Genomic DNA, 23,953 nt, shown 5'->3' on the forward strand with positions numbered 1-23,953 from the left:
GAATGGTACATGGCAATTATGTTATTTTTAAATCTTTTTCACATAAAGCACAAAACGGGATAGCGTACCTATCTACATAAAAATATAATTAAGGCTGGTTTGCATAAAAAAAAGAAATAGAATTTCTAAAGCTAATTTACTAAATACATTATTTGTCCATAAAAAAATCAATATTACTAGTCTGTTCAATAAAAACTACTTATCAAAAAAATAAACACAACATCACCCATGAAACTACAATAGAAAACGAAACCTTTTTTGTTCCGCAACCATAGACAATTTTAACGTATTCATAACCTCGACCGCGTAAAAAGGCCCGTATCCATTAACAATTCTTCACACCTTTTTATTTTCTTCTGGCTAACTATGCATGATGAGCATGGTTAGCAAAATTGAATTCAATGGCCTGCACGCATAATATTATAATATTTATAATGCAAAGCAGAATGCAGTTAATTGAACCGATTGAGATAGCTTGCAATGGCTTCATATTTTATTAAAATGAAACCCGTTATAGCAAAGGAGTTTGCGTCCATTCTTGTCGCGATAATATGGCCATTAAGTATAATTCTATATTATCTGATAAAAGTCGGCGGCTTTTACTGATGTAGTTAAATCTAATGAGAGTTATTTAGGGACTAAATATTTGAAATAATTTTAGTATAAGATATCACTTAAGAAAGGCAAGAGTGATGATAGCAATGTTGCTTATTATTGCATTATTTCATAAAGAGAATATAAATTAACGTTAGTTATAAGATCTAAATCTTAAGAAACCTAGATAAATTAATTAATTACAATTCAAGTGTGAAGTGTACCTACTTGATTGATAAGATATGCCATAAGACTGACTGATCAGTATGGCTGATGCAGATACAATTTTTGTTATAATTACTACATTTTATAGCACTATTAAGGAAATATCAATAAAACGCAAATCCTCATTACATTGAATATATACTATGATTTAACTCTCCCGCGACGTGCAGTTACACAAAATAGGCAGACAGCCACGAATTACGGCAGCCATGGCTGGTCGCTCAGACTTTTATAAAAACACTCCTTATTAACATAAAGCATAACAATTTAAACCTTAAATCCCATAAATTAAGGATTAAAATGCAATAAAAGTAACATTTTGTGGTGGTTAGTGAATGGGAGCCTGCAACAAACGGGATATATTCCAGTGTTATTTGAGTTGGGTTCGCTTAATGATACTCTTTTATGAAAACACCGCGCTTTTGTACCAATGGGGGATGCCTGTGTCATTTTGTTTGCCTCGGATTACTAGGTTTTTAAAGCTACAAAGTATTTCCTTCTGTTTTGCTTACATATTTATTTATTGCGACGTAACTATAAATTACTTAGTTGCTCGTAGCTTAATTGATCTGAATGTAAAAACTAAAGGTAAATTACCTACCTTTCAAAATCTGTTTTTCTTCATTGACAAAATAGTGTAGAAACCTTTCTATGCCCCTATTCCCAATTTTTCAAAGTAGTGGAGAACCGACGCAGTAACTATTTCCCATTTTTAGGTATAAATTACCTCAATTAATCGTACTTCAAACCGCTACAGTAGCTCCAATTTAAATAGAGGCATATATTTCACACTGGCGTAGGTCACAAACGCAACAAAAAAACCTTCATAAAATTCTCTACCCTGCCCTTGTTTGACTCTCATAGCCTCATTAATCTACGATACCTTTGACTCCTGGAACCCCTGCCATTAAAACAATCCGGTTATAGAAGCCTCGAGATTGTTATCTGACCCCACGATCCTATTAGCACCTTTTACAACACCATGCACATGGAAGCTGGTTCATAAGACATAAACATGAGATTAGGATCAGAAATCAAAAGCGTTACGACTCGTAGTTATAATGTCTCGAGATCTGGTTAGATCCGAAGTGGTTAATTCTTGCTCTGTTAATGGTTAAGCTACAAAATGCACTCCATGAGGCATTTCACACAACTTTGCAAAAATAGGTCATCTTCAACTAATTACTTGCTATTCCGCTTTATATAATTTTTAAATTTTTGTTGTCTAAGTCACCAAGACTTAGATAATATTAATACTTATTTATTACTGGCCAAAACTAAGGTATTTCCATTTATTGAGAACTTCAAGACTACGTTTTTGCCATTTATTGATAACCAATATTGACATTTATTAGTAGCAAACACTATATGCTGTTTAACGACAGTCAATACTTAGATATTTCAGTTTATTGGCGGCCAAGTCTTATTTAATGCCATTTATTGGTGGCCAATTCTGAGTTATTGCCATTTAGTAGTGGCTAAGTCGGAGTTATTGCCATTTACTGGTGGCCAATTCTGAGTTATTGCCATTTATTGGTGGCCAAGTCTGAGTTATTGCCATTTATTGGTGGCCAAGTCTAAGCTACTATTCCTTCTATTGCAGTGATGGTGTGAGACCGCATGGGTCTGGCCGCTGCGCTGCTGGAGGCGGCGGCGCGCGGCGATGCGGCGCGGCTGGCGAGCGTGCTGGCTGCCGACGCGAGGCACATCGGCGTCACTGACGAGGTGAGCTATTAGCTCCAGCTAGTGTACATGTATTGCAGTGATGGTGTGAGACCGCATGGGTCTGGCCGCTGCGCTGCTGGAGGCGGCGGCGTGCGGCGATGCGGCGCGACTGGCGAGCGTGCTGGCTGCCGACGCGAGGCATATCGGCGTCACTGACGAGGTGAGCAGCAATATAGGTCCAGCAAATGTAAATGTAAAAGGCGAAAAGCACGGAGGAAAGAAAGACGAACGGTCCGGCGCCTTGTTGTCAAGTAACGTAGGGTAGGTGTAATTGAAACGATCAGTTATTAGAACTAACTCGGCGTTCGCGAGAGTTTTTTTTTTTTTTTTAATCGGCGGCAGCACTAGTGAAATGAACGCGAAGCTCAATTTAAGGAAGATATGGACGTGGCAAGTAGGGGTAGGGGAATGCAGAAGTGGATTGCGGGATCCGAGCCACTAACTGAACATTTAGATGGTCTACCGTTAAATATCGAGTCGTTACTTTTAAAATCAAACCAATTGTCGGCCACAGGATCAGAAAATGAAAAAGTGATTTCTGGAAGATTAAGTGTTGAAAGGCAATGCTCCCACGTCCTTTTCGATAGACTTAACTTTAAGAGAAAATTCTTAAAGGCAGCTGCAAACTATCAAGCTTATAATTTGCTACCTCATTTTCAAAGTAATTTTTCGTTAACGATAGCCGATAACACTCTAATGGCGGCCCATCGCTAACTTAATGGTATACAATTTAAACTAGTGTGAATACTACACTCGATTTAATTGGGTTTTCATCACAATCTACTTTATTTATTGAACTCACTTTTATATGGACGCAACTTAGACAGATCGATTTACTCAACTGTAACAGGAAACGCGATAATAAAAAGATTTCTGACCGAGATTTATCTTCTTTGTCAGAATAAATAAATGGATTAGCTGTCTCGAAAAACATAAAACATGTTTCTTGCTTTTTTTCTCACTGGGATCGGATGCGCACCGCCCACACGCTAATAGGAATAAATAGGTTCACTTTTATATTATTTTTAAGAACAGGCAACACAACGAAAGTGTTACCATAACAAAAATAATAACAAACAACCTCACATAAAAGACGTACAAAAGGAATTATATTTTATACAAAAGGCAATAAATTGTATTTATAATAAATGGCAGCTGGATAATAAACGTTAGCGCTATTTCTCCCAACAATGTCAGCTGCGTTCCATTCTACGCAGTAGCATCGTTCAACATCGAATCGGCACCCAACTGCGAACAAATTAATACTTCGCGAAATTAATGTAGCCATCAGGCGAACTGAATTAAATCCTAAATCATCACAATAAAGTTTAAAATTCGCTGCCACTTAAAATAATTCTATAAAGCTCTTATTTATGGCCAGTGTGTTCCCATCGTCTACATAGTTGTCCCTTTCGGAATCGATTAATAAATAATTAAAATGCATCGATATATCGTCGGTCGGTATCGATTTATCTACTTGTGTCGCTACAGGCTGGCTGTATGCTGTAATTTGTATGTTCACTATATAAAGCAATAAGAAGACAGCTCTGCAGATTGACCACGATGGTCCGGGGTCCGAGGGCCCATCCGTCAAACAGAAGGTCCACCTTATAATTAATAAGTAATTAATTTAATTAATGGACTACGAAGCATAATCTATTACCCGAACCATAGGGAATTTCTGCGAGCAAAAGTGATTATTTACTGTGGATTTATGAGACAATAATGTAAAAATATGGCATAGGCTTGGAAACAATTTTTATTATTGCTTGAACAATACAACGAGTTTCTCAAAACAATAGAGATTAATACCTTTACTTTCATACAAAACCGAGTAATTACCAACATTTCGTTCAACACTCGCTATTGAACAAAAATTGACGGCTTTCAATAACTTTTTAGAAACAAAAACTGAAACAATCATAATAGTCCATCCACAGATATTAAAAGCCGGCTAATTGGATCCCACGACGCCACATCATCGATCAAAGTAACCTGGGCCCAGTTTTTCTAACAACCATAGACCATTTATTTTTTTCTCTGTTATTTTTACAAAATGACCGTTGAGAACAGATTAAACTGACTTACAAACAATTAAACGCAATTCCGTAACATTTTTATCACATAAAGATTAAGCGTTAATTACTAACTTTAATACGGCGATGAAAACAGACGTAATTGCTTTCAAACGCGCTCTAACATATTCATTCGTAATTATTTTCATCTCAAACTAGTTACGGGCTGGATTTAAAAGGGATTATTGTACTGTTCAATTATAAAATGTTTCATACTTGCTTTGAATGGCTTAAAGGAAGAGCTATATTCTTGTAGTACACTGTATTGAAATGTGTACTTTTAGACAATGTAAGCGTCTTTGTCTAGAGCCTAGACTTGTTAAAATATACTTGGGTACTATTTTAATAGTGTTTATGTTACAAGTGTTTCAAAAGGCAAGGAATTGCCATTGTTACAACGCAGGTTTGCAGTCAAAGGTGAGCTACTGCGCAGTGTTACCATCGCGATTTGTGACCCCTTAGCTACAATATCGTGGCAACATCGCTGCAAACATTCTCTAAGCCTTAATTTACAGGAAGTATTTATAGAAACCTTACAACAGGACGTATTACATTTAGTTTGATTTATCTCCTAAATAACAAGTTCCGATGAAACAGGTGTCGCCAGTCTCTCGTTAAATAACGAAGCCAGTAGTCGGCCGCCATTTCAAATTGTTGACATAACACGATTCGTGCGGAAACTAATCATTTCGTGTTCTCTTGAGGAAATGATTGATCTTGGCGTGTGTTTATTCAGCCTAATATGGTCATGGGTCTATTCAAAGTGCGACTGACATAATCGTGGATCTTGACGAGATTTTGTATGAGTACACAATGTTGCGATATCAAAACGAATATATATATTTTTTTGTTTCTTTGTACGTTGAAGGCTCCGAAACTACTGCGCCGATTTGAAAAAATCTTTCGCTGTTTGAAAGCTACACTCTTCCCGAGTAACATAGGCTATATTTTTATATCGTTACAGGCAGTAGTTACCACGGGACGCTGGTGAAACCATGGGAAAACGGCCAGGTTTTAATGAAACTAGTTTGCCTTTAGCTCCTAATTCTTTAAATAGAACCTAGTCCATATGACATTACATAACCAGTTTAAAGCATTATTTCCTATTTTTGAAACTTGAATTGGAAACTCACACGCATTTTTGTGATTTTAAATATTTTATGTGCCATCTCTACAAAACGTTACAAGATTTAACAATAGTCAATAAATAGGTACGTATGTGGGTCTCAGGAAAAACAACCTTATGACCTGTAAATAAAACTTCTTTTCTATTATAAAATGTGAGACCGCGTGGGCTCATTTAACGCCTTTTGAATTTCCGATAGGCAGTAAAATTTTATGATTGAAATATAATAATTTGTTCTTACATGGTTACGACATAAACAAACTTCTCATCACAAGATTCATAAGAGCTAACGGTATATTTGTACGGTACGCTAATATTTCGATTACTATTCATACCTACAGTTTCAGATTTTCAGTACGATTTTAGGTACATTTCCTTGGTACAATATAATACTTTGATAACTTTGTATCAGGTTTCAAAAAAGCCTAGTAATAAAACAATAATAACATGATTTATTTTCCAATCATTTGAAATTTACAAATGGCCGTTGCAGAAACCGTAGACAACCAGACGCGCGCAGAAAAAAACTGAACCAGAGACACTTTAGTACATCCAGCCAGTGACTTACTAAACCAGTTTTGAACTAGAACCACGCTCAGCTTGTGCGGTGTTCTTGTGATTTCTGATGCTGTGGCCGTCTTAAAGTTTCCAAACAATTAATGTATTCACAATCAATCTCGTTATCTCCTGTCATCTATGAGCAACTATGACTCCCTCGCCGGGTGCTCGACATCATTAAAAACTAGTCCGTTGTGGACCGGTCCCTCTTACGCACACTATTTTATTTTGTTGGACCTCAGTTTATCTATTTTGCATCTGCGGTGTCAAAATAACTTTGTAACTAAACGTTTCGACGGAGCGATTGAGAAAATTGGTTGTCGTTGACGCTGAGAAAAACGGATGCTATTTAATTTAATGGCCATTTGCATGTATGCGGCTGTGTGCATTGGACTTGACATTTGGCATTTAAACGCTATTTCAATGCAGGTTTTATGATCTTTCGTTTACCCTTGTATATTTACAATGATACCAAAAATACCTATAGGTAAATTTCCTTCCACCCAAAAAGGACCTGCTCTAAAATGACAGGTAATTTAGTCCCGTGACCATATTAAAATGAAAAGTAATTTACCAGCATTTATCGACAAAATTAGCAGCCACTATCATCATTATCTATGACCTTATCCCAAGTCAGGTACAAACTACATGGAACGTCATAAGTCATGGCATGGTAATATGTTTAAGATGCGCACTCACGTCCCAGACTCTCAACGGATCATTTAAATTGACGTGTGATACTCGGGGAGATTTATATTTTCTGCCACTAACGGTAGGTGGCCACACACCCCAACCCATTACAAAATGGAAATTAATAACATACCTATGTTTTATCATGTTAAAGAATTCGCATCTATCTCCAGTTAATATCAGAAAAATGTATAGCAAATTTTTTGTAACACTAAATCTGAATATATTTTAAATCTGTGACAAATTAGTCAAATGGATTAATCGATTTCTTATGCATAATCAATAATCGAAAGACAATTAATTTGACTTGATTTAATTAATACTTTCTAGCGCCAGTGCAAATATTTCCTCTATCTTGTACGGAAAGACTAATGACTGTTCTATGGAGAATGTTATACAAAAATTCTTATGGATATTCTTATCATTTGTCATAAGATTCCAATAACTAAAGAGCCTCTGGGAGCATCTCACTCATTAGTGTCGGTAAACCTATCTAGACGAGAGATCGCTAGAAACTGAGATCAATTAACAGAGTATGACAATCCTTACTAATATTATAAATCGGAAAGTGAGTTTGTTTGTTTGTTTGTTCCGCTTTCACGCCGTAACTACTGAACCGATTGCTTTGAAATTTTGCAGACGTAAAGTTAGAAGTCCGGATTAAATAATAGGGTACTTTTTATCCCGAAAAAAATAGATATTCCCGAGGGAAAACAAAAATATTGTTTGCTTGATGGATGGATTGTAGATGGCGCTGTGTGTCGTTTAAAACAAGGTAATATATTGCAAACGAATATAAACATGTAAATTTAGAAGCTAAATGATACTATAATGAATCCCCGAAAATGAGGAATTCCCGAGGGATGATGTACAATTTGTTTAATCGTCTAAACTGTTTTTTTTTACATCTACTTATATATTGCAAACGAATATGAACATATAAATTTAGAAGCTAAATGATACGATAATGAATCCTCGAAAATGAGGAATTCCCGAGGGATGACGTACGATTTGTTTTATCGTCTTAACTGTTTTTTTTACATCTACTTATCCTGAATTAACTATAATTCAACGAATTACTAATTGGTATAAGTATTAGTTAAGTTATTTCGTTCTTGAGGTATGCGATAGATGGCGCTGGGTGTTTTTAAAACGTGGTAACGATGTGTTTTTAAAATACATAAGAAGTGGAATGATAGCTTTTTAAAACGTGGTGACGTTGTTTTTTTTAAGATACGTAAGAAGTGCAATGATATCTCGCGCTTTAACCTGTAGCTCATTGTTCAATCGCGAGCTTCCCGATAGCTCGATAGATGGCGTTGTGCTTTTCTGTATCGTGGTGTTAAGGTTCGCCGCGAATTAGTCTGTTTTGAAATCAGTGGGGCCCAGTAGCGCCAGGGCCAGCCGCGGCTGCGGGTTGTTCGAAAGAGGTACCGCGGCCCTGGTATATAAAAGGCCTAGGACGGAACACGACGATTTTAGTCAGTAAGAGTCTGACACTCCCTCACCGCTGCTAACCCACAGCGGGAGGGGTGAACCGAATTCCACGCGGGCGAAGCCGCGGGCGGAAAGCTAGTATCATATAAATGTTTGAACAGATAAGTGTAGTAATTTTCCCGAATCCCATCCCAAGAAGTGACTTCCATTATTTATGAAATGAGTTGAGATTTATAAATATAAATTAATATTAATTATTTTCGTTTTTAACTTAGTCCCAGAAACCCTGAAAAATATAATTAATTGTGTGTTGACATGCAAAATAAACTTGCATGTAATTAAAGATGAGACATAATTATCCCGTTATACCGTCTACCAATAATTTAAATCACAGTTTTATTACAAGGATCTAGAATCCAATCGCTATGTTAATATGATATTTTATGACTAATAGGTACGTACCTAATAATATATTATTCAAATGCTTCTCTAATAAAGTTATTAAAGTGGAATTTATGCGGAACGAGGTATTAAAACGTTTTAATTTATGGCATTCGTTAATCCTTTTTTGATAATATTTTAAATAGTTAATTGGTTATCAACATTAAGCTTATCTTTCGGTTTAACTTTGAGTGAATAACTTGTTATTAATATATATTCAACGTTGAAGATGCTTCCTGTTCTATTTAAGAACTTGTTCAATCAAATCCAACACCAAACCAAGATTTATAGAATTTACTCAATTAAAATGAATAAACTCTTAAAAACTTAATCAGTAAGAAGGATGTAGTTTACGAAAATACTTTTCATACAGGATGGTTTCAAAACTGATAGCTTTGGTGGTGGCGAAGAAGGAATACAAAACTTTATAATAAGAAGGAACAGATTCAAATAAGTATTCTCAAAGTAAATACATGCATCGTCCTACTCTCATAAACAGTTCCAATTTAAAATACATGCACTCAACGTACCTACTTACAATTCTAGTCTTATCTCACACTTGTCAGGTCTCAAAGCAAAAAATATCTGAAACTGTGTATGTCTTTACAATCAACTTTATAATCCACCTGTAGAATGTAGTCGCCTCCTACGGCCAATCATTCGAAACTTGTTCTAATGCTTTTCTCAGTACTTACTAGTCGATACTTGTACCTTTCTCAGTTATCTTGAAAAATGAGTCGGAAAATTTCCCAAGTAAATTATTGGCGAGATGTTCAAAATGAATAAACTTGAGAGTTCAATAAATTAAACTATCTAGCTGCAATTCTTCATCTGTTTTACTTTATCGTGAATACTTTCATGACTTGTAATTTGCCAAAGGGGGAATCGAACCAAAGGTTGAAGCCGTTGAAGATAGGAAGGATACAACTAAAAGTACCCTAAAATATTCGTGTAAGATAATATTGAACCAGTTTTAAAGTAGACTAGTAAAATATATTATATTATGGTTAGAAAATCTATACTTATAATAAATCTGTAGAGAGGTAAATTCTGTACATTGAATATATTTCCAAAATAACTATTAGGGGGTGATTAGTGATCGATACTAATGCCAAAAATGCAATCAGTAAAATTTTTGTCTGTCTGTCTGTCTGTATGTTCGTTATGGAAACGAAAACTACTTGACGGATTTCAATGAAACTTGGTACAATGATTCTTCGTGCTCCTGGGCAGGTTATAGGATATCACGCGATCATCACGCTACGATAAATAGGAGCAGAGCAGTGAAGGTAAATGTTGGGAAAACGGGGGAAGTTTGTATGCTTCCGCGTGTGCAGCCTTAAAGGTTAAAACAATGTATGACGGAAATGTTCTCCTTAAAATTATGTAAAAAATATACCCTGACAGTATATGTCTATCTTTTATGGTTGGCTCACAATAACACGTTTAACTCTCGATAGCCTCTCTTTGTACAAAGTCCAAATCTAACGCGGACGAAGTCGCTGGCAGAAGCTAGTAGTAAATATAATTAAAGATGGATATTATCTTCTCACATAACTTTCATACCACTATATAGTAGTGTTAATTAAGATACATTGAAAAGTTACATATAAACCTATGAACAAAAATTGATATTACTTCCTGAAGTCAAGTATACTCTCTAAATAGCTAAGCTATTACACATTAATTTCTAATAGGAATTGAGCCAAAACAAACACTCTTAAAATCGCTTCTCTTAATAATCGTTTAAAACTAACATCGTTCACTGTTATTTTATTTTACAAGCACCATGATTAACCATAGACAATCTCGCTTCACATGAAATTGATTAACTTTACAACTATTTTGGAAGCCTCGTTGTATAGGAAGCTATAATTTGTTGCACTCGTTATGGCTTGCTTTAATTTTAGTTATTTGAAGAGATTTATGAGGCTACACCGCTTCGAGAGCCGTTGGCATCGAGGTCACGTGTCTATGGTATGCGAAGCACTTTCTGACAGGTTGACGGGCCGAGGTGACGGAATTTATCGATAATCTCGGAACAAATAAGTTGTGTGGCAACACGAGACTAGCTAACGAGGAAAACTAGCTGGCTTTTATCAAATTATTGAGAGAAATGCTATGTTAATTTAGAGGTATAAAGTGGAAAGGTTTGTTCGTCTGGTCGCAATAATCTTGTAAAATCCTTCCAGTATTAGATAGACCATTCATCGAGGAAGCCAAAAGTGTGCTTTTGGTCCGGCTGCTCAGAGTTCTTCTCAAAGAACGCAGGTGAAACCGCTGGTGGCAACTAGCTAGTAGCACACTATACACAGGAGCTTTACATTACATTATTCAAATTATCCAACATTGCATAATCTGGTCGTAATAAGTTTCCAGTTTTCCACGCTGTGCCTACCAAGTTGTAGGGTAGGTACTGATAAACTGAACAACAGTTGCGTAGGCAGAATTCCACTACACGGAAGTTTACATCAATTAACAGTTACATCTTAATTGGTGAACAGAAGCCTGTTTTCCTAAACCATTGTTAGGAACGTGGGCGGCGTCTGTCGGTCGGTACCCGTCGGCTCTCTCTATCAAGTACAAGGCTATCAAAACTTTTACAGCTTCGGTGTCATTCCAATAGTTTGTTAATGGCCGTGTTTACGTCCCCTCCATTATCTAACCTCCCGTCTTCACTTAACTACATCATCAAATACGTAAACTGGTAGCCAAAGCCTCTATTACGGATATTACTAATGTCCAAAGTTATAAATCGCTTATTAATTTAACAACGTTTAAAACTGGATTATTAATAACGGTTCGTGTAGTGATAAAACTATTTTATCGTCCAATTGCTTTACAAATCTCTTTGCGATAAAACATCATGAGGTCGTAAATAATCTCGGCTTTCCTCAATCATTGCGTGTGATTTTTTTATTGCGGTGTTATAGATAGAAAATTAGCTTGCAAATTAAAAGAATTTACAGTTCCGCCAAGTAACTCATGCATAGTTATATATATATAGTTATATCGAAGTTAGCTATTTGACACATTTTAATGACTAATGAGGAATCAATGGAGCTCCCATTTTGGACAAGCAAGGCTTTTCATCAATAATACCTAACAATACAAACAAATACGCAAAGAGCTAACTTCAGAATTGCAAAGTTATTTGACACAATGCGTATGCCTTCTAAAAGTTTCTCTTTATTAGTTTTACGAAGCTACTTAATTAACACTCACAGTGTCAGTTACAAGTTTTGTTTTGCCGCGAAAAAGCCCGCGCAAACGCCGCCATTTTGTTAGTGATGCGAATCACCGGCGATACGTGTTAATAAGGTTCTCATACGTGATATAAATGATACTCGTGTGAGAGGTGTCGGCATTCTCGCAGTGTGCTATGAATGATGGATGCGAGAAGGAATTCATCGTTAAATTAGTTTTATGAAAACATAACTGTGGAATTGTGACTGCTTGCTTACCGGTAGCTAGCGGAGTAGGATGCAACGGCACTTATGTTGGTACCTATTTAGATTTCCAAATTTGGTGATGACACCTACTTTGATGCTTCCAACATAAGGTACAGAATCGATAACAAAACTTCAATCTTGGATGCTGCTAGAGAAACTAATCTTCTCATATATAACCCGGTTTGTAGGTAGTCGTTAGGAACATGCAGTCAAGCCATAAACAAAGTGAAAACACTCTGTTGTTGTAATTCATAACTCATACAGCTTGACTGCAAACAAAAGCTTCGCATGAATACGCATAGTAAATAATTTGACAAGAAGTAAAAGCGAAGCGTCCATTAGTTATAGTTTCCCTCTTATTCAAACAGAACTTAACGCAACGTCCAGCTCTCTTTAGTGAAATACGACCGCAGCACTCGAACCAACAATACCTATAAATCGAAAGTCAGACATCGACTATTTATCGACATTTTCACATCACTAGGTAGAGTTGTATCGCTGGCACGACGCCTCGGGCCTGGAATCGTTTGCGTAACAATCGTCCCTTGTCCGGGCATTCCACCGCGCACGACTCCCAGCCATTCTGTCGTGTCCACTCGCCGCTGAACACCACGGCCCAAGACAATTGCTTCGCGGAAGCTGCAATGTATTAATGACCACTACGCCATACACGATCAAGGTATACATTCGTCTGCACACTCTTCATTATTCTTCGGTTTCGAGTTTGTTGTCTGCAGTAACAGTTCAAAAACGGCGATCGTAAGAATAGACAGAACTGCAAAAACAAAATACCGAAACTAAAAAGCGATGCTTAAAAGTTTAAGGAAAGGAAACTAACCTCAGGATTTCTAGAAATACACGGCATTAGACGCTACAGATTGAAAGGAACTTTGTAGGAACTCTTCCCAGGAAGGTTTTATAGCCATTTGCACAAGGACTCCATTAATCCTTTCATAGGGTTTCTAGCTAAGGTTTTTACGTGGCACAACAAAAAGACAGAACGTGTTTGAATGAATCTCCTTACACAGACACACCACCTTAGTTAGCACTTCAAACACTTATTATTTTGAAAACATGGACTATACAGGGCTCTAAAACGCAGGAAACAGTACTATAGTAATTTTCTTTTTCCAATTCTATGTATTCAAAGAAAATATGTTGTATGATTGTCGCCTTCTAACGGTGTTTGATGACTGAGCGCATCTCCGCGTCTTCATGATTGCCTGGTCATTACCATGCATCTGTGGCGATGACTTGCGGGAAAAACATCTTCATATGTATGTAAATAATGTATATATTTTGAGGATATTTGGCTATTTATTAAGTTATTTATTGGTATTATTGAGATACCTATCCTAAATTCGTAGAAACAAATGCTGCATGGCAAGGTCATTTTGAACAGAAAACAAGCCTAAACATAAACACAAGCCTAAACATAAGATAAACAGAGTATTTCTGAATCTTTTGCTCTTATTCTAAAATACAAAAAAAAATGAAGGTGTATCCGTACTAATATTATAAATGCGAAAGTAACTCTGTCTGTCTGTTACGCTTTCACGTCGGACTTTTGAAGAATTCTCTTGGAAACGCGATATAACCGAACCCTACGCGGGCGAAGCCGCAGGCGGAAGCTAGTAGGTGAATAAATAGTTCTAGTGCCTTTAACAAAACTTTTATTACCTCTTATTTTATCGATTCAAAGTAAGCGTGAAGAGTCAGACATGTATAGGGGTTTTGAGTGTCTTCCTTAAAAGGCCGTCTGGCTACAAATTATTTTCGCGATCAAGTACCTACAAAGTCTATGTACAGAAAATCTAACACGTAATAGACTAGACTACAATTTTGCTTATTTACAATCAAAACCATAGAATATGTGATAGTTTTATCAATACTGAAACTTGTAGCATGCTATCTAGAATCGCCCATAAAGATACAGCTGTCAATATGTATTGGTGCGGCTAGATATTATAATATGCAAATCCCGTGACACGGATTGTAACTAAAGCAAAGGAAATCCAATAAAATCACGATTTTACCGAGAAATCTCGCGCTGTACTAAATCGACTGTCGGATAAGAGAACAGGCGTGGGTTTGGTATTTCACTACAAGTTAACATCGTCCTTACTTTACATATCTATTTTGCGAAACTGAACTATTAAAATATGTGGAAAACCCTCGGACACTATTATTCTGACAAGGTTTTCAGGCGCTTTCTGATTATGTGATTTAAATATTTGCGTCCTTTTCGCTTATTTGACTGACAGAACTTCGTACCTACTCCATAAATTTTTATACGCTTTGCAAAGTTATAGGAAGGTAACTTACCTACCTGCCGTATCTCGATATTCAGTTTCCTAAGACTCTATAGCGGTCCTTTTTTTTAATACAACTGCTCAACACACATCACATTTGACATGCCGCCCGTCATCATCTGCAATTCTTCATTATGCACAACATTAATTAACAATTCCCAACTTAACCAGCATTAAACATCCCGCGCCACAAGTTACTAAACCTGTTATTATATAGTGCTGACAACGTCATCCATCTCCCAAGTCCCTCAGTTTTAATAATTATCAATCAAAATGGCTCCGTTGACATTTTTATAACCACTCACTCTCCGGGAGTTTTAATTATAATCGAGGGTAAGACCTACCAGTCTATGTTTGTAATGCAATATAAAAAGGGGGAAGACGTCGATACAAGCTTGATACCTTGATTCACTCATTAAGTGCGCCTATTCATAGATTTTCTTTGCCTTTCACGATGATTCGTACACGGAAGGTGAGTGAAGGAATTTTATCCTATTACGGCTGTACAGTGGACAGGGATATTTTTCTAATTCCAAACATGACCAGGCGCCACTGACTATATTCTCTTCAGATGCACCAACATACAGGAAACGTACAGGATTTTTTTTTGTGTAAAATAAACATGAACCTTTAGATAGAATAAAAATCCATAGAAGTAAAATGCGTTTTTTTATTGAATGACGCTGCTAACTTAAAAAGCCTTTAATATCACTTACATTCATATCAAACCTTGTCAATATTACTATAATCTTATAAAAATAATAGCAACAACGTCTATTGAAGGGCTCCCGTCGTAAACAAGCGACAACATTCATTCCACTTGGTACCTACTTGGGGTCCTTAAAAAATAAGATGGCGTCGACCGGTCCCGCGGCACGTTGCAATGCGCGGGATGAGCCTCGCATCACTGAATTCATTAAAACGCAGTTATCGGGAGAATTGGCGGGAAAACGCTTATTACTCTATGACATGATAATGTCAAGAAAAATCTATGATTAGTGTGGTTTTCTATGTTTTCCGGATTTTCCTTTACCAAACTTATTTTTTTGTTATACCTGAACATCTTTTACACACGGTCGGTTAGCCCCCCGGTAAGCTATTTAATGCCTGTGTTATGGGTGCTGACACAATTGACAAATTATTTTTTTTCCAGCCTTGTATGTACCTACCTAGGTAATGCAAAAGCACCTGCTGCTTCTGATACCTTAACAAGTGATCTCTAGAAAGCATCCTGAAAATTACTGTATTCATGAAAAAACTGCTTAAAATAATATCAAGTTTAACAATTAGCACAATTAGTTAGGTAACACTTAATTGTGTTAATTGGCCATGCAATTATATACTCTATCCCATAAGAAATAAAGATTGATCAACAAACAAGATTGATAGAGCCATTATTTTGTGCTTAAAGCAAAATCCTAGGTTTGGTCTGATTCAGTATCCAATTAGGTAGGTTGGTCGCAAATCTTATGAATGGACAGTATAAACATGAACTCAAGACTTAGATCGTATATTACGGGGCGAATAATTGAAAGGAAGGAGCCGTATAATCGTATTTACAAGGGCAATTAAAAAACGTTAATATGGATAGATTTTATTACACACTAACACTGGCGAATCAACCGTAGTGCCCGCGACCCTAATTTTCTTGTGACATCACACTTATTTCTTCTTTTTATGTAACTAAGCTTCCATTTACTCTTTTATGTACTCCTGCTTCTTATATACTCCCTTATATACTAAGGCCCGTATTACAGAAGGCTACTCAAGTCCAGTTTGATCTTGAATCACCTGATCACAGTTTAAATATCGAATCTGCACTTGAGGAACGTTCTTATTTCAGAACAATACTTAAACTGCACTCAGCTGAATCGAGATTCAAATCGCGCCTCAAGCAGAGAATATGGCTTGTCTATGCATCAGTCTGTTTTCGTTTACATTTTATTTTTTTCGCCAACTCTGTTACAATTTACGCAAAATAAGAATTTAGTTTAACATCTAATTATTAATGAAATCATGATTTAAAGAAAACATAGGCTTTTTAATTGTAGGTTTTATTAAAAAATAGTTTATTAGAGAGAAATTTACTTATCGAAATATTAAAAGAATTTTAAGGTATCGTGGAGTATTAGTAGTTAATGGAAATTAATGAAGCCCATGCTGTTGGTTCTCCAACACAAGAATTGAAGAGATATCTCTGCAAACGAGCCTAGAGCAACTTTTTACCTAGTAATTTAAAGTTTGAATTAATAAAAAAGATGAATATTTTTACATAGTCTTTTATTGATAGAAAAACAAGTGTGTTTAATCATTTATAATAGTACCTATATATACCTATAGGTACATCTCTGAGATATCTGAGAGGAACGCTGAAGTTCAACCTTCTGTTCGAATCATCGATAGGAAATATGTTATCATAATAATCAATTTTTTCAAAAATATCAATTTTTTATTCGTATTTTAATCTTAACTTCCTATTCAACAACAAATTATTTGCTAAACTGACAAGGAAAACTCTGCTCAAGCGTGGTGTCGACCACACTTACGTGATTATAGTTCAAATCTCTACTTAAACTGTAATCTACAACTGAGTAATGATCTACACTCGGCTGAACTATGATCAGCGAATCTATGCTTGAGGAGCGTTCTAAAATTAAATCTCAACTCAAATCTAGTTTTAAACAGAGATCAGGACTTGAGTAGCCTTCTGTAATACGGACCTAAGTTTATGTGCCTAATCCCTTACACTCTACGCTTATGTACTTCGCTTACCTATGTAAGTAGGTACTCCCTTAGGTACTCCCGTATTTACTACCTCTTTGTATATAGGTACATACTTATCTATATTAATTTTAATCTGCTAGCGTTCCATTGATAAAGTAATTCAATAAAGTGTGCAATGAGAGTAGCGATTACGAACCGTTTAATAGTCAACAGATAGCCTTATGAACCAATATCAAGTTAATGCGTTGGCGCCACTGATGTTACGATTAGCGGTTAGTTGCTTGATTTTATACTCGATAAGTTGCAGTAAAGTGGCGTTTTCACTTTAGCCTTTCCACGCTGTTCTATGTAGAGCGTGTTTACGTTAGCGGATTTTCAGATTGCCAGAATGTTTTTGAAAGAAGCCACGTGAATGTTTTTTGCCGCACGGAATATGTCGCAAACTCGTAACATAATCCGCAAATGGGAAACGCGCTGCTCTGACAACTACTGAAACCCGAAAACGCGCGGATAGGTATGCGCGACCGATTATATACCTAGTGCATTTATTTGTCTTTCAACATATTATTTATATTTTTAAATATTAGATTACAAAAAAAATAAAAAAACATTTAAAAATATAAAAAATAGATGGCCACCGATATCGGGCACAGGGTCCGTACCGGTGGTTAGGGTCCCAGAGACAGAAACCTCCTCACAATACGCGCCGTATCAAGGAGTACTGCCTTCTGAATCAATCCCTTGATCCAGCCGCCCAACGAGAGCCTCCTGAGGTGTTGGTCGAGGCTCTTGGCTATTAGACCATTGGCCGTAATGACAATCGGCACAATAACAGCCGTGTCGACATCCCACATGGCGACAACCTCGTGCGCTAAGTCAAGATATTTTATTTGTTTCTCTTTCTCAGCTTTCACTAGGTTCTCGTCATGCGGGACGGTGACATCGACTATCATCGCGCGGCACGCTAATCGATCTATCACCACTATATCAGGCTTATTGGCTGCAATAGTCCTGTCAGTGATGATAGATCGATCCCAGTACAACGTGATATGGTCCTTTTCGAGAACTGGGTCGGGCGCATACCTGTAGTACGGTACCTCAAGATCTACAAGTTTGAATATACCTATATTTTTATGCACTAACTACTTAGGCCAAACCACGTGCCAGGGTACCCAGCTTAACATAATCACCTATCATAAACAGTTGTACAATTCAACAGTAATTTAGCAAAACTAACGATTTATCGCCATTGAATTCGTCGAAGCGAGCACGCTGCACGCATTCCCGCCTCACTTCCTACAATGTTGCCAGTTTCGTAACGTATAAAAATTACTCACCTTCTGCTTATTGGAGCAGAAAATGATCGGGTACCAATTATAGGCAGTCGTTAGTCCACCTTACCACTTATTAGAAATGTCGCAAGGCCAGTATAGAGTTAATTAAAATTGCCCAAGCACATACACTGGCTCTAATTGCTACTGGCTATATAAAAGTGCTAATTTATAAAGGCAGCTCCATACGTCTGTCTAATGCTTATGAATTATTAATTTTTGTGCAGGTTTTAGTGTAAAAAGGAGATATTTAACTGAATATAGGCAGTTAATAAATATAAGGATAAAAGCCATATTAAAGACTTTCTGTTTTTTTTTCTTAATAACTCGAAAAACCTGAAACGTAGAATTTGTAAAAGCATACAAAGGTAGCTAACAGTAAATTCATATATCCATAAGCATAAAATTATGAATGATGGTGTCGTTTACCGAATTACCTTAAAATTAGGAGCAGGCTTTTGAAGTTTCTAACACCTATTATTTTTAGAAGTAACAGACCTAGCTTTTAGGATTCATACCATTTACTCTTTAAATATAATATTATGTACTAATTATTTACAATAAATAATATACTATTTATACGTGTTGTTACAGAATGGATGCACCGCGTTACAGCGAGCGGCGGCGGACGGGCACATCGAAGTGGTGCAACTTTTGCTGCAACACGGCGCCGATCCCAACAAACAGGATAATGTGGTAAGAGAAGTTTTTATAAAGCTACAACACTCGATAGCTATTTGTTTCTCTGCACAATGACTGGTTATCCTTTAAAATTTGTATCCTGTAAAATAATAAAAAATATCCTGTAAAAGTTGGTAGATATGGACAGTATGGAAGGACGGGGGTAGTTTTCTTGAAAAGTGTTAAAATTGGCAACACTGGGAACCCATATTGCCATTACAAAGAATAGTTCCCCAAATACTGAACACACTGAAGTTTTGTATTCATGTGCAAATTAATAGTTTGACAAATTCTCGTTACATAGCCATATTTTAATCAACTTCTATTCATAAACAGGTGAACTTATATTTATTTAACTACAATAATGTCTTCTTATCCCCCAGCACGGCAACACAGCGGCGCACGAGGCGGCATGGAAGGGCTACTCGCGCTGCGTGTGCGAGCTGGCGGCGGCGGGCGCCGACCTGCGCGCGCGCAACGCCGCCGGCTTCGCGCCGCTGCACCTCGCCTGCCAGAACGGACACAACCAGTCCTGCCGCGAGATCCTGCTCGCTGGAGCGCCGCCAGATTTGCAGAATAATGTAAGTTTCAGGATCACTAAAATAGCACTATAGTCTACCTCTGTAAATCTGGAAAAAAAATACTCTAAAATAGCTATTTTTTTTTATTAGCCTGTGTTGTCCCAAGGCTGGGCAAAGGCCTCCCCCATAGCCTTCCATCTGTCCCTATCGGTCGCCATTTGTGACCTAACTAGCTATATCTAACTTTAAACAGAACATTTTATTCTCCCAGGAATTAGTCTAAATAAGAGCCTCACTTAAAAGACCTCTCGGAAATAAGGCGTCGTTTATCAAAATGTTGACCGCAAACTGAATTTAATCACATCATAATTTTAACTTTCCAGTATGGCGACACATCGCTTCACACGGCGGCTCGGTACGGGCACGCCGGCGTCACTCGCATCCTCATCTCCGCGCAGTGCCGCGTCTCCGAGCAGAACAAGAACGGAGACACGGCACTGCACATCGCCGCAGCCATGGGCCGGAGGAAACTGACCAGGATACTCCTCGAGGCTGGCTGCGACAAGTCCATACGCAACCATCAGGGAGAAACCGCCAGAGACATCGCCACGAGGAAGGGACTAGAAGAAATCATCAACATCCTCAACACTCCTGTAGCCAAACAAACAAAGAAGAAGCACAGAGATAAGAGTAAAGACAGAACGCTGGATGAACCAGATGCAGTTAAAAAGAAAGAAAAGGAAAAAGACAAAGGCAAGGAACCTAAGAGAAAGAAGAACGTGCACTTCGAAACAACACCTCCAGTCCAATGGTCTCCATATGGATGTCACTACTACCCCGATCCCAAATTCTTCCCAAAACCCAAACTAAGCTCGCTACCCACCGAACCACTAAGAAAAGGCGAGCAGTACTACTTGGATTTGGCTGGGAATATCAAAAAGGGTCCAATAGGAGCAGGGTACACTTGCTACTGCGCACCGTTCTTCAAACATATGGAAGATAAGTTGAATGAAGACAAGAAGGACTTGAAGAAGCATATAGATAGGGCTCACGAGAGGCTAGATCAAAAAGTAACAGATTTAGAAATGAAGACACAAGGCCAAATTTCGGAGCTGACGAGGTTCGTTGCAGCTGAAAGAGCCATGTGTAAGGAAAGGCACAAACACTTGGAGCACTGGTTGACGAGGGGAATGATGTTTAGGGCCTCAGAAAGGGTGAAGAAATTGGACTTCAGTCCTAAAGGTTCCTTAGACATACCACCCCTCAAACGTACCAGAAGTTTAGAGCTACTGGATGCTGATACTGAAGAGTGGAACAAAGTGCACAGAATAATTAAAAGTTTCAATAGAAACGCTGAACATTACGAAACCAATGCCAAAGATCTAAACGATAGCAAGGCCACGTCTAAGAGTACTGAAGTCTTGGACAGCAGACAATCGCCAAGTCCTAGACGACGGTATGTGATGAAGAATTCTAAGAGTAGCGATCAGTTAGACGCTGGACCCAGCAGGCTCTCAATACCTCCTTTCTCAAAGATGAATCAAGAAGCACAACAGCAAAACATCACAGCAGAAATTCACGTAAAAGCAAACAAAATGTCTATATCTCAATCACCTATGTCTATGGAAGTAGAAAGTTATCACAATCAAAGGTATCGCTCTCCTAGTCGACACTCTGAAGCTAAGTCTCCGAGCAATAGCCACAAACAGCCCAGTGACTTGGACGAAGAAGTTAGAAGCCCTAAAGAACCAAATGTGCCTCTATGGAAAAGTCAAGTGCTCCAAAGAACAGCAGATGACATAAGGAAACGGGTAGCTTTTGAGAAAGAAATGGCTGATGTCATATCTAGAACCAACAAATCATTAGACATATCACAAGATGGCTATGTAAAATTAAGGAAACAAAGTAGCTATCAAAATTCCAATGAGTTAGAAACAGAAAAAAGAAAATCCGTGCAAGAGTTAGTAGCACAAGTTGAACAGAAAAGATGCGCATCGCCAGAGCCCGTAGTCAGAAAAGTCCAACCCACCGAAAATATTCAAACTGTACCGTCAACTAGCCAACAGCACCCAGGCATATTGAAAATGCCACAACAGCCCCAAAGACCTGCTCCCGTGCTGAAGGAAAAGCCTCCAAAGAGTAAACGGTTCAGCTTACACAACCTCATACCCTTCCCAACTAGAAAAACCTTTCAGAACCCACCGAAGGAAAACGGCAACAATTCCGAAAGTAGTGATGAAGAAGACAATCCGATCAGGAGTTCCATGCAGCCAGGACCGATGAGGAACACCAACCTACTGCAGACTTTTGAGACTGTGTCCAAATCACCATCACCTGCCCCTACGTCGACACAGAAGTCGTACCCTCACGACTTGCGAGCCATGATACCCAAAGACGCTTACTTCCACGACATCTCCAACAGACAGATGCCATACATGGACAGTGGGCTACCCGTACCACAGTTCCCTTGTCCGCAGTACGACTACAACCAGTCAGGATTACCGACACAAATACAGCCGCGAAACAGGAACCCTTTATACCACCATCAGACTGGAGTCTTCGACGCCATGATGCAGGACCACATCATGAGAGAAATGGAGCGCATACCGCACTGCTACAGCGAGCATTTAGATCAGAACACGGAAGTGGAAATCGCGAACCAGAATGATTTTCGGATGTGTTACGACCCGATGTACCCGAATTTTAGGGGGAACCCGCATGGAATGACCAGGACACCGAACCCAGACCATAGTTTGCTGCACAGCAGATTGCAGTCTTTGGCGATCAACACGCATTTGACGGAGACTCAAAGTCAGACAGATAGGGAGTCTCACAATGATTCGGGTTATAGTACGAAGGTGTATGGGAGCTCGCAGGGCCCGTCGCCGAGTTTGTCAGGCCATGCGGAAGGTTCGGACAACCTGTCTGGACAAAGAGTTAATGTTGTACCTAACGGGAAGATTGTTGGGGGACAGATAGGAGCATCGAGCTTAGTTTGAGAGACATGGATAGGACACAAGTAGGAATATAACTTGCCTTAAATAATGCGGTTGCTTTGATTTACTCAACAAATAAATGCTGTCGTAGCTTTGTGGAAATCTTTTCCATGCTATGTAAAAATCATAAGGTGTGTTCAGTGTTCAATAATATATGGAGTAATAAAACCTATTGATAGAAAACGTAACCCAGTTGTTTGTATTTCACAAAGCACGTTAACCGTGTTAGTTATCTAAGTCACTATTTCACAAACTGACGAATAAAAATGTAACTCAAGAATAATTATTTTTGCAAAAAGTACAAATTTAATGTATAGGGTTTAACGATGCCATGTATCACATTAATTGTAATTAAAATTAAGTATTAGTAACAGTAAGTCTTGTTTGTTTTTAATTTGTAAAATACTCATGTCACTATCGTTTTGTAATATTTTGAAAAGTAGATTTCTGTGTTGTGTAAAGTTGTGTTATTTTTGTAAAGGGTGGAACAACTGAACCTCATTTTAAATGTAAGTTAGAGGTAAAATAAGAGCTTATACTGAATCCATATCATATCATGTAACAACTGTTCTATACCGGAGTAATTAATATAAAAGATAAAATGTTCATTAGCTGGTAAAATGTATAAGGTTGGTGGAAAGCCAGAAGTGCACCTACTAGGTATGATAAAGTTTATTAGGCATTTGTCGCCTAATGTAAGTAAATACTCATTTTGTAATAAGAATTTACATGTATGTATTTATAAGTGGCTAAAAATAAATATAATCATTATAATGTTCCACCCTGTTTGGTGTGCTAAATATGAACAATGTGTAATTTTATACATAAAAGTGTAAATGTTAATTAAATAATAATTTTAATGAAAAGCCTTATTTTATATAGAAGTCACAAAGTTGCGTAGTCGTGTAATATAATCTGTATTTATTGTGTTGCATACTGTAATGTATTGATTGATGATTGATAACTTTGTACTGATTCATTGATTCTAATAAATTGCACTTTTGAAGTGTCACCAACTAAATACTCGTGTTATTTACCTACTGCTGATTTTTATTCTTAGATTTA

At 37.5% G+C, this 23,953-nt stretch overlaps 1 protein-coding gene across 2 annotated transcripts in view; it reads left to right on the plus strand.

Moving 5' to 3' along the window:
* Positions 1–23,909, plus strand: part of LOC124638930 (ankycorbin) — an 89,919-nt gene extending 66,010 nt beyond the window's left edge. Inside the window, exons 3-6 of one of the 2 annotated variants that reach the window (XM_047176086.1) lie at positions 2,423–2,544; positions 19,285–19,386; positions 19,755–19,952; positions 20,276–23,909. In XM_047176086.1, coding sequence (XP_047032042.1) covers positions 2,440–2,544; positions 19,285–19,386; positions 19,755–19,952; positions 20,276–22,891 — 3,021 coding nt within the window. In that variant the 5' untranslated portion in view covers positions 2,423–2,439 and the 3' untranslated portion in view covers positions 22,892–23,909. Of the gene's footprint in view, positions 1–2,422; positions 2,545–2,576; positions 2,705–19,284; positions 19,387–19,754; positions 19,953–20,275 lie in introns of those variants that run through there. The other variant, XM_047176087.1, reaches the window with a different exon arrangement.
* The last annotated feature ends 44 nt before the right edge of the window (positions 23,910–23,953 follow it).

This window comes from Helicoverpa zea, chromosome 18 (assembly GCF_022581195.2).
Source record: "Helicoverpa zea isolate HzStark_Cry1AcR chromosome 18, ilHelZeax1.1, whole genome shotgun sequence".
Lineage (NCBI taxonomy): Eukaryota > Metazoa > Arthropoda > Insecta > Lepidoptera > Noctuidae > Helicoverpa > Helicoverpa zea.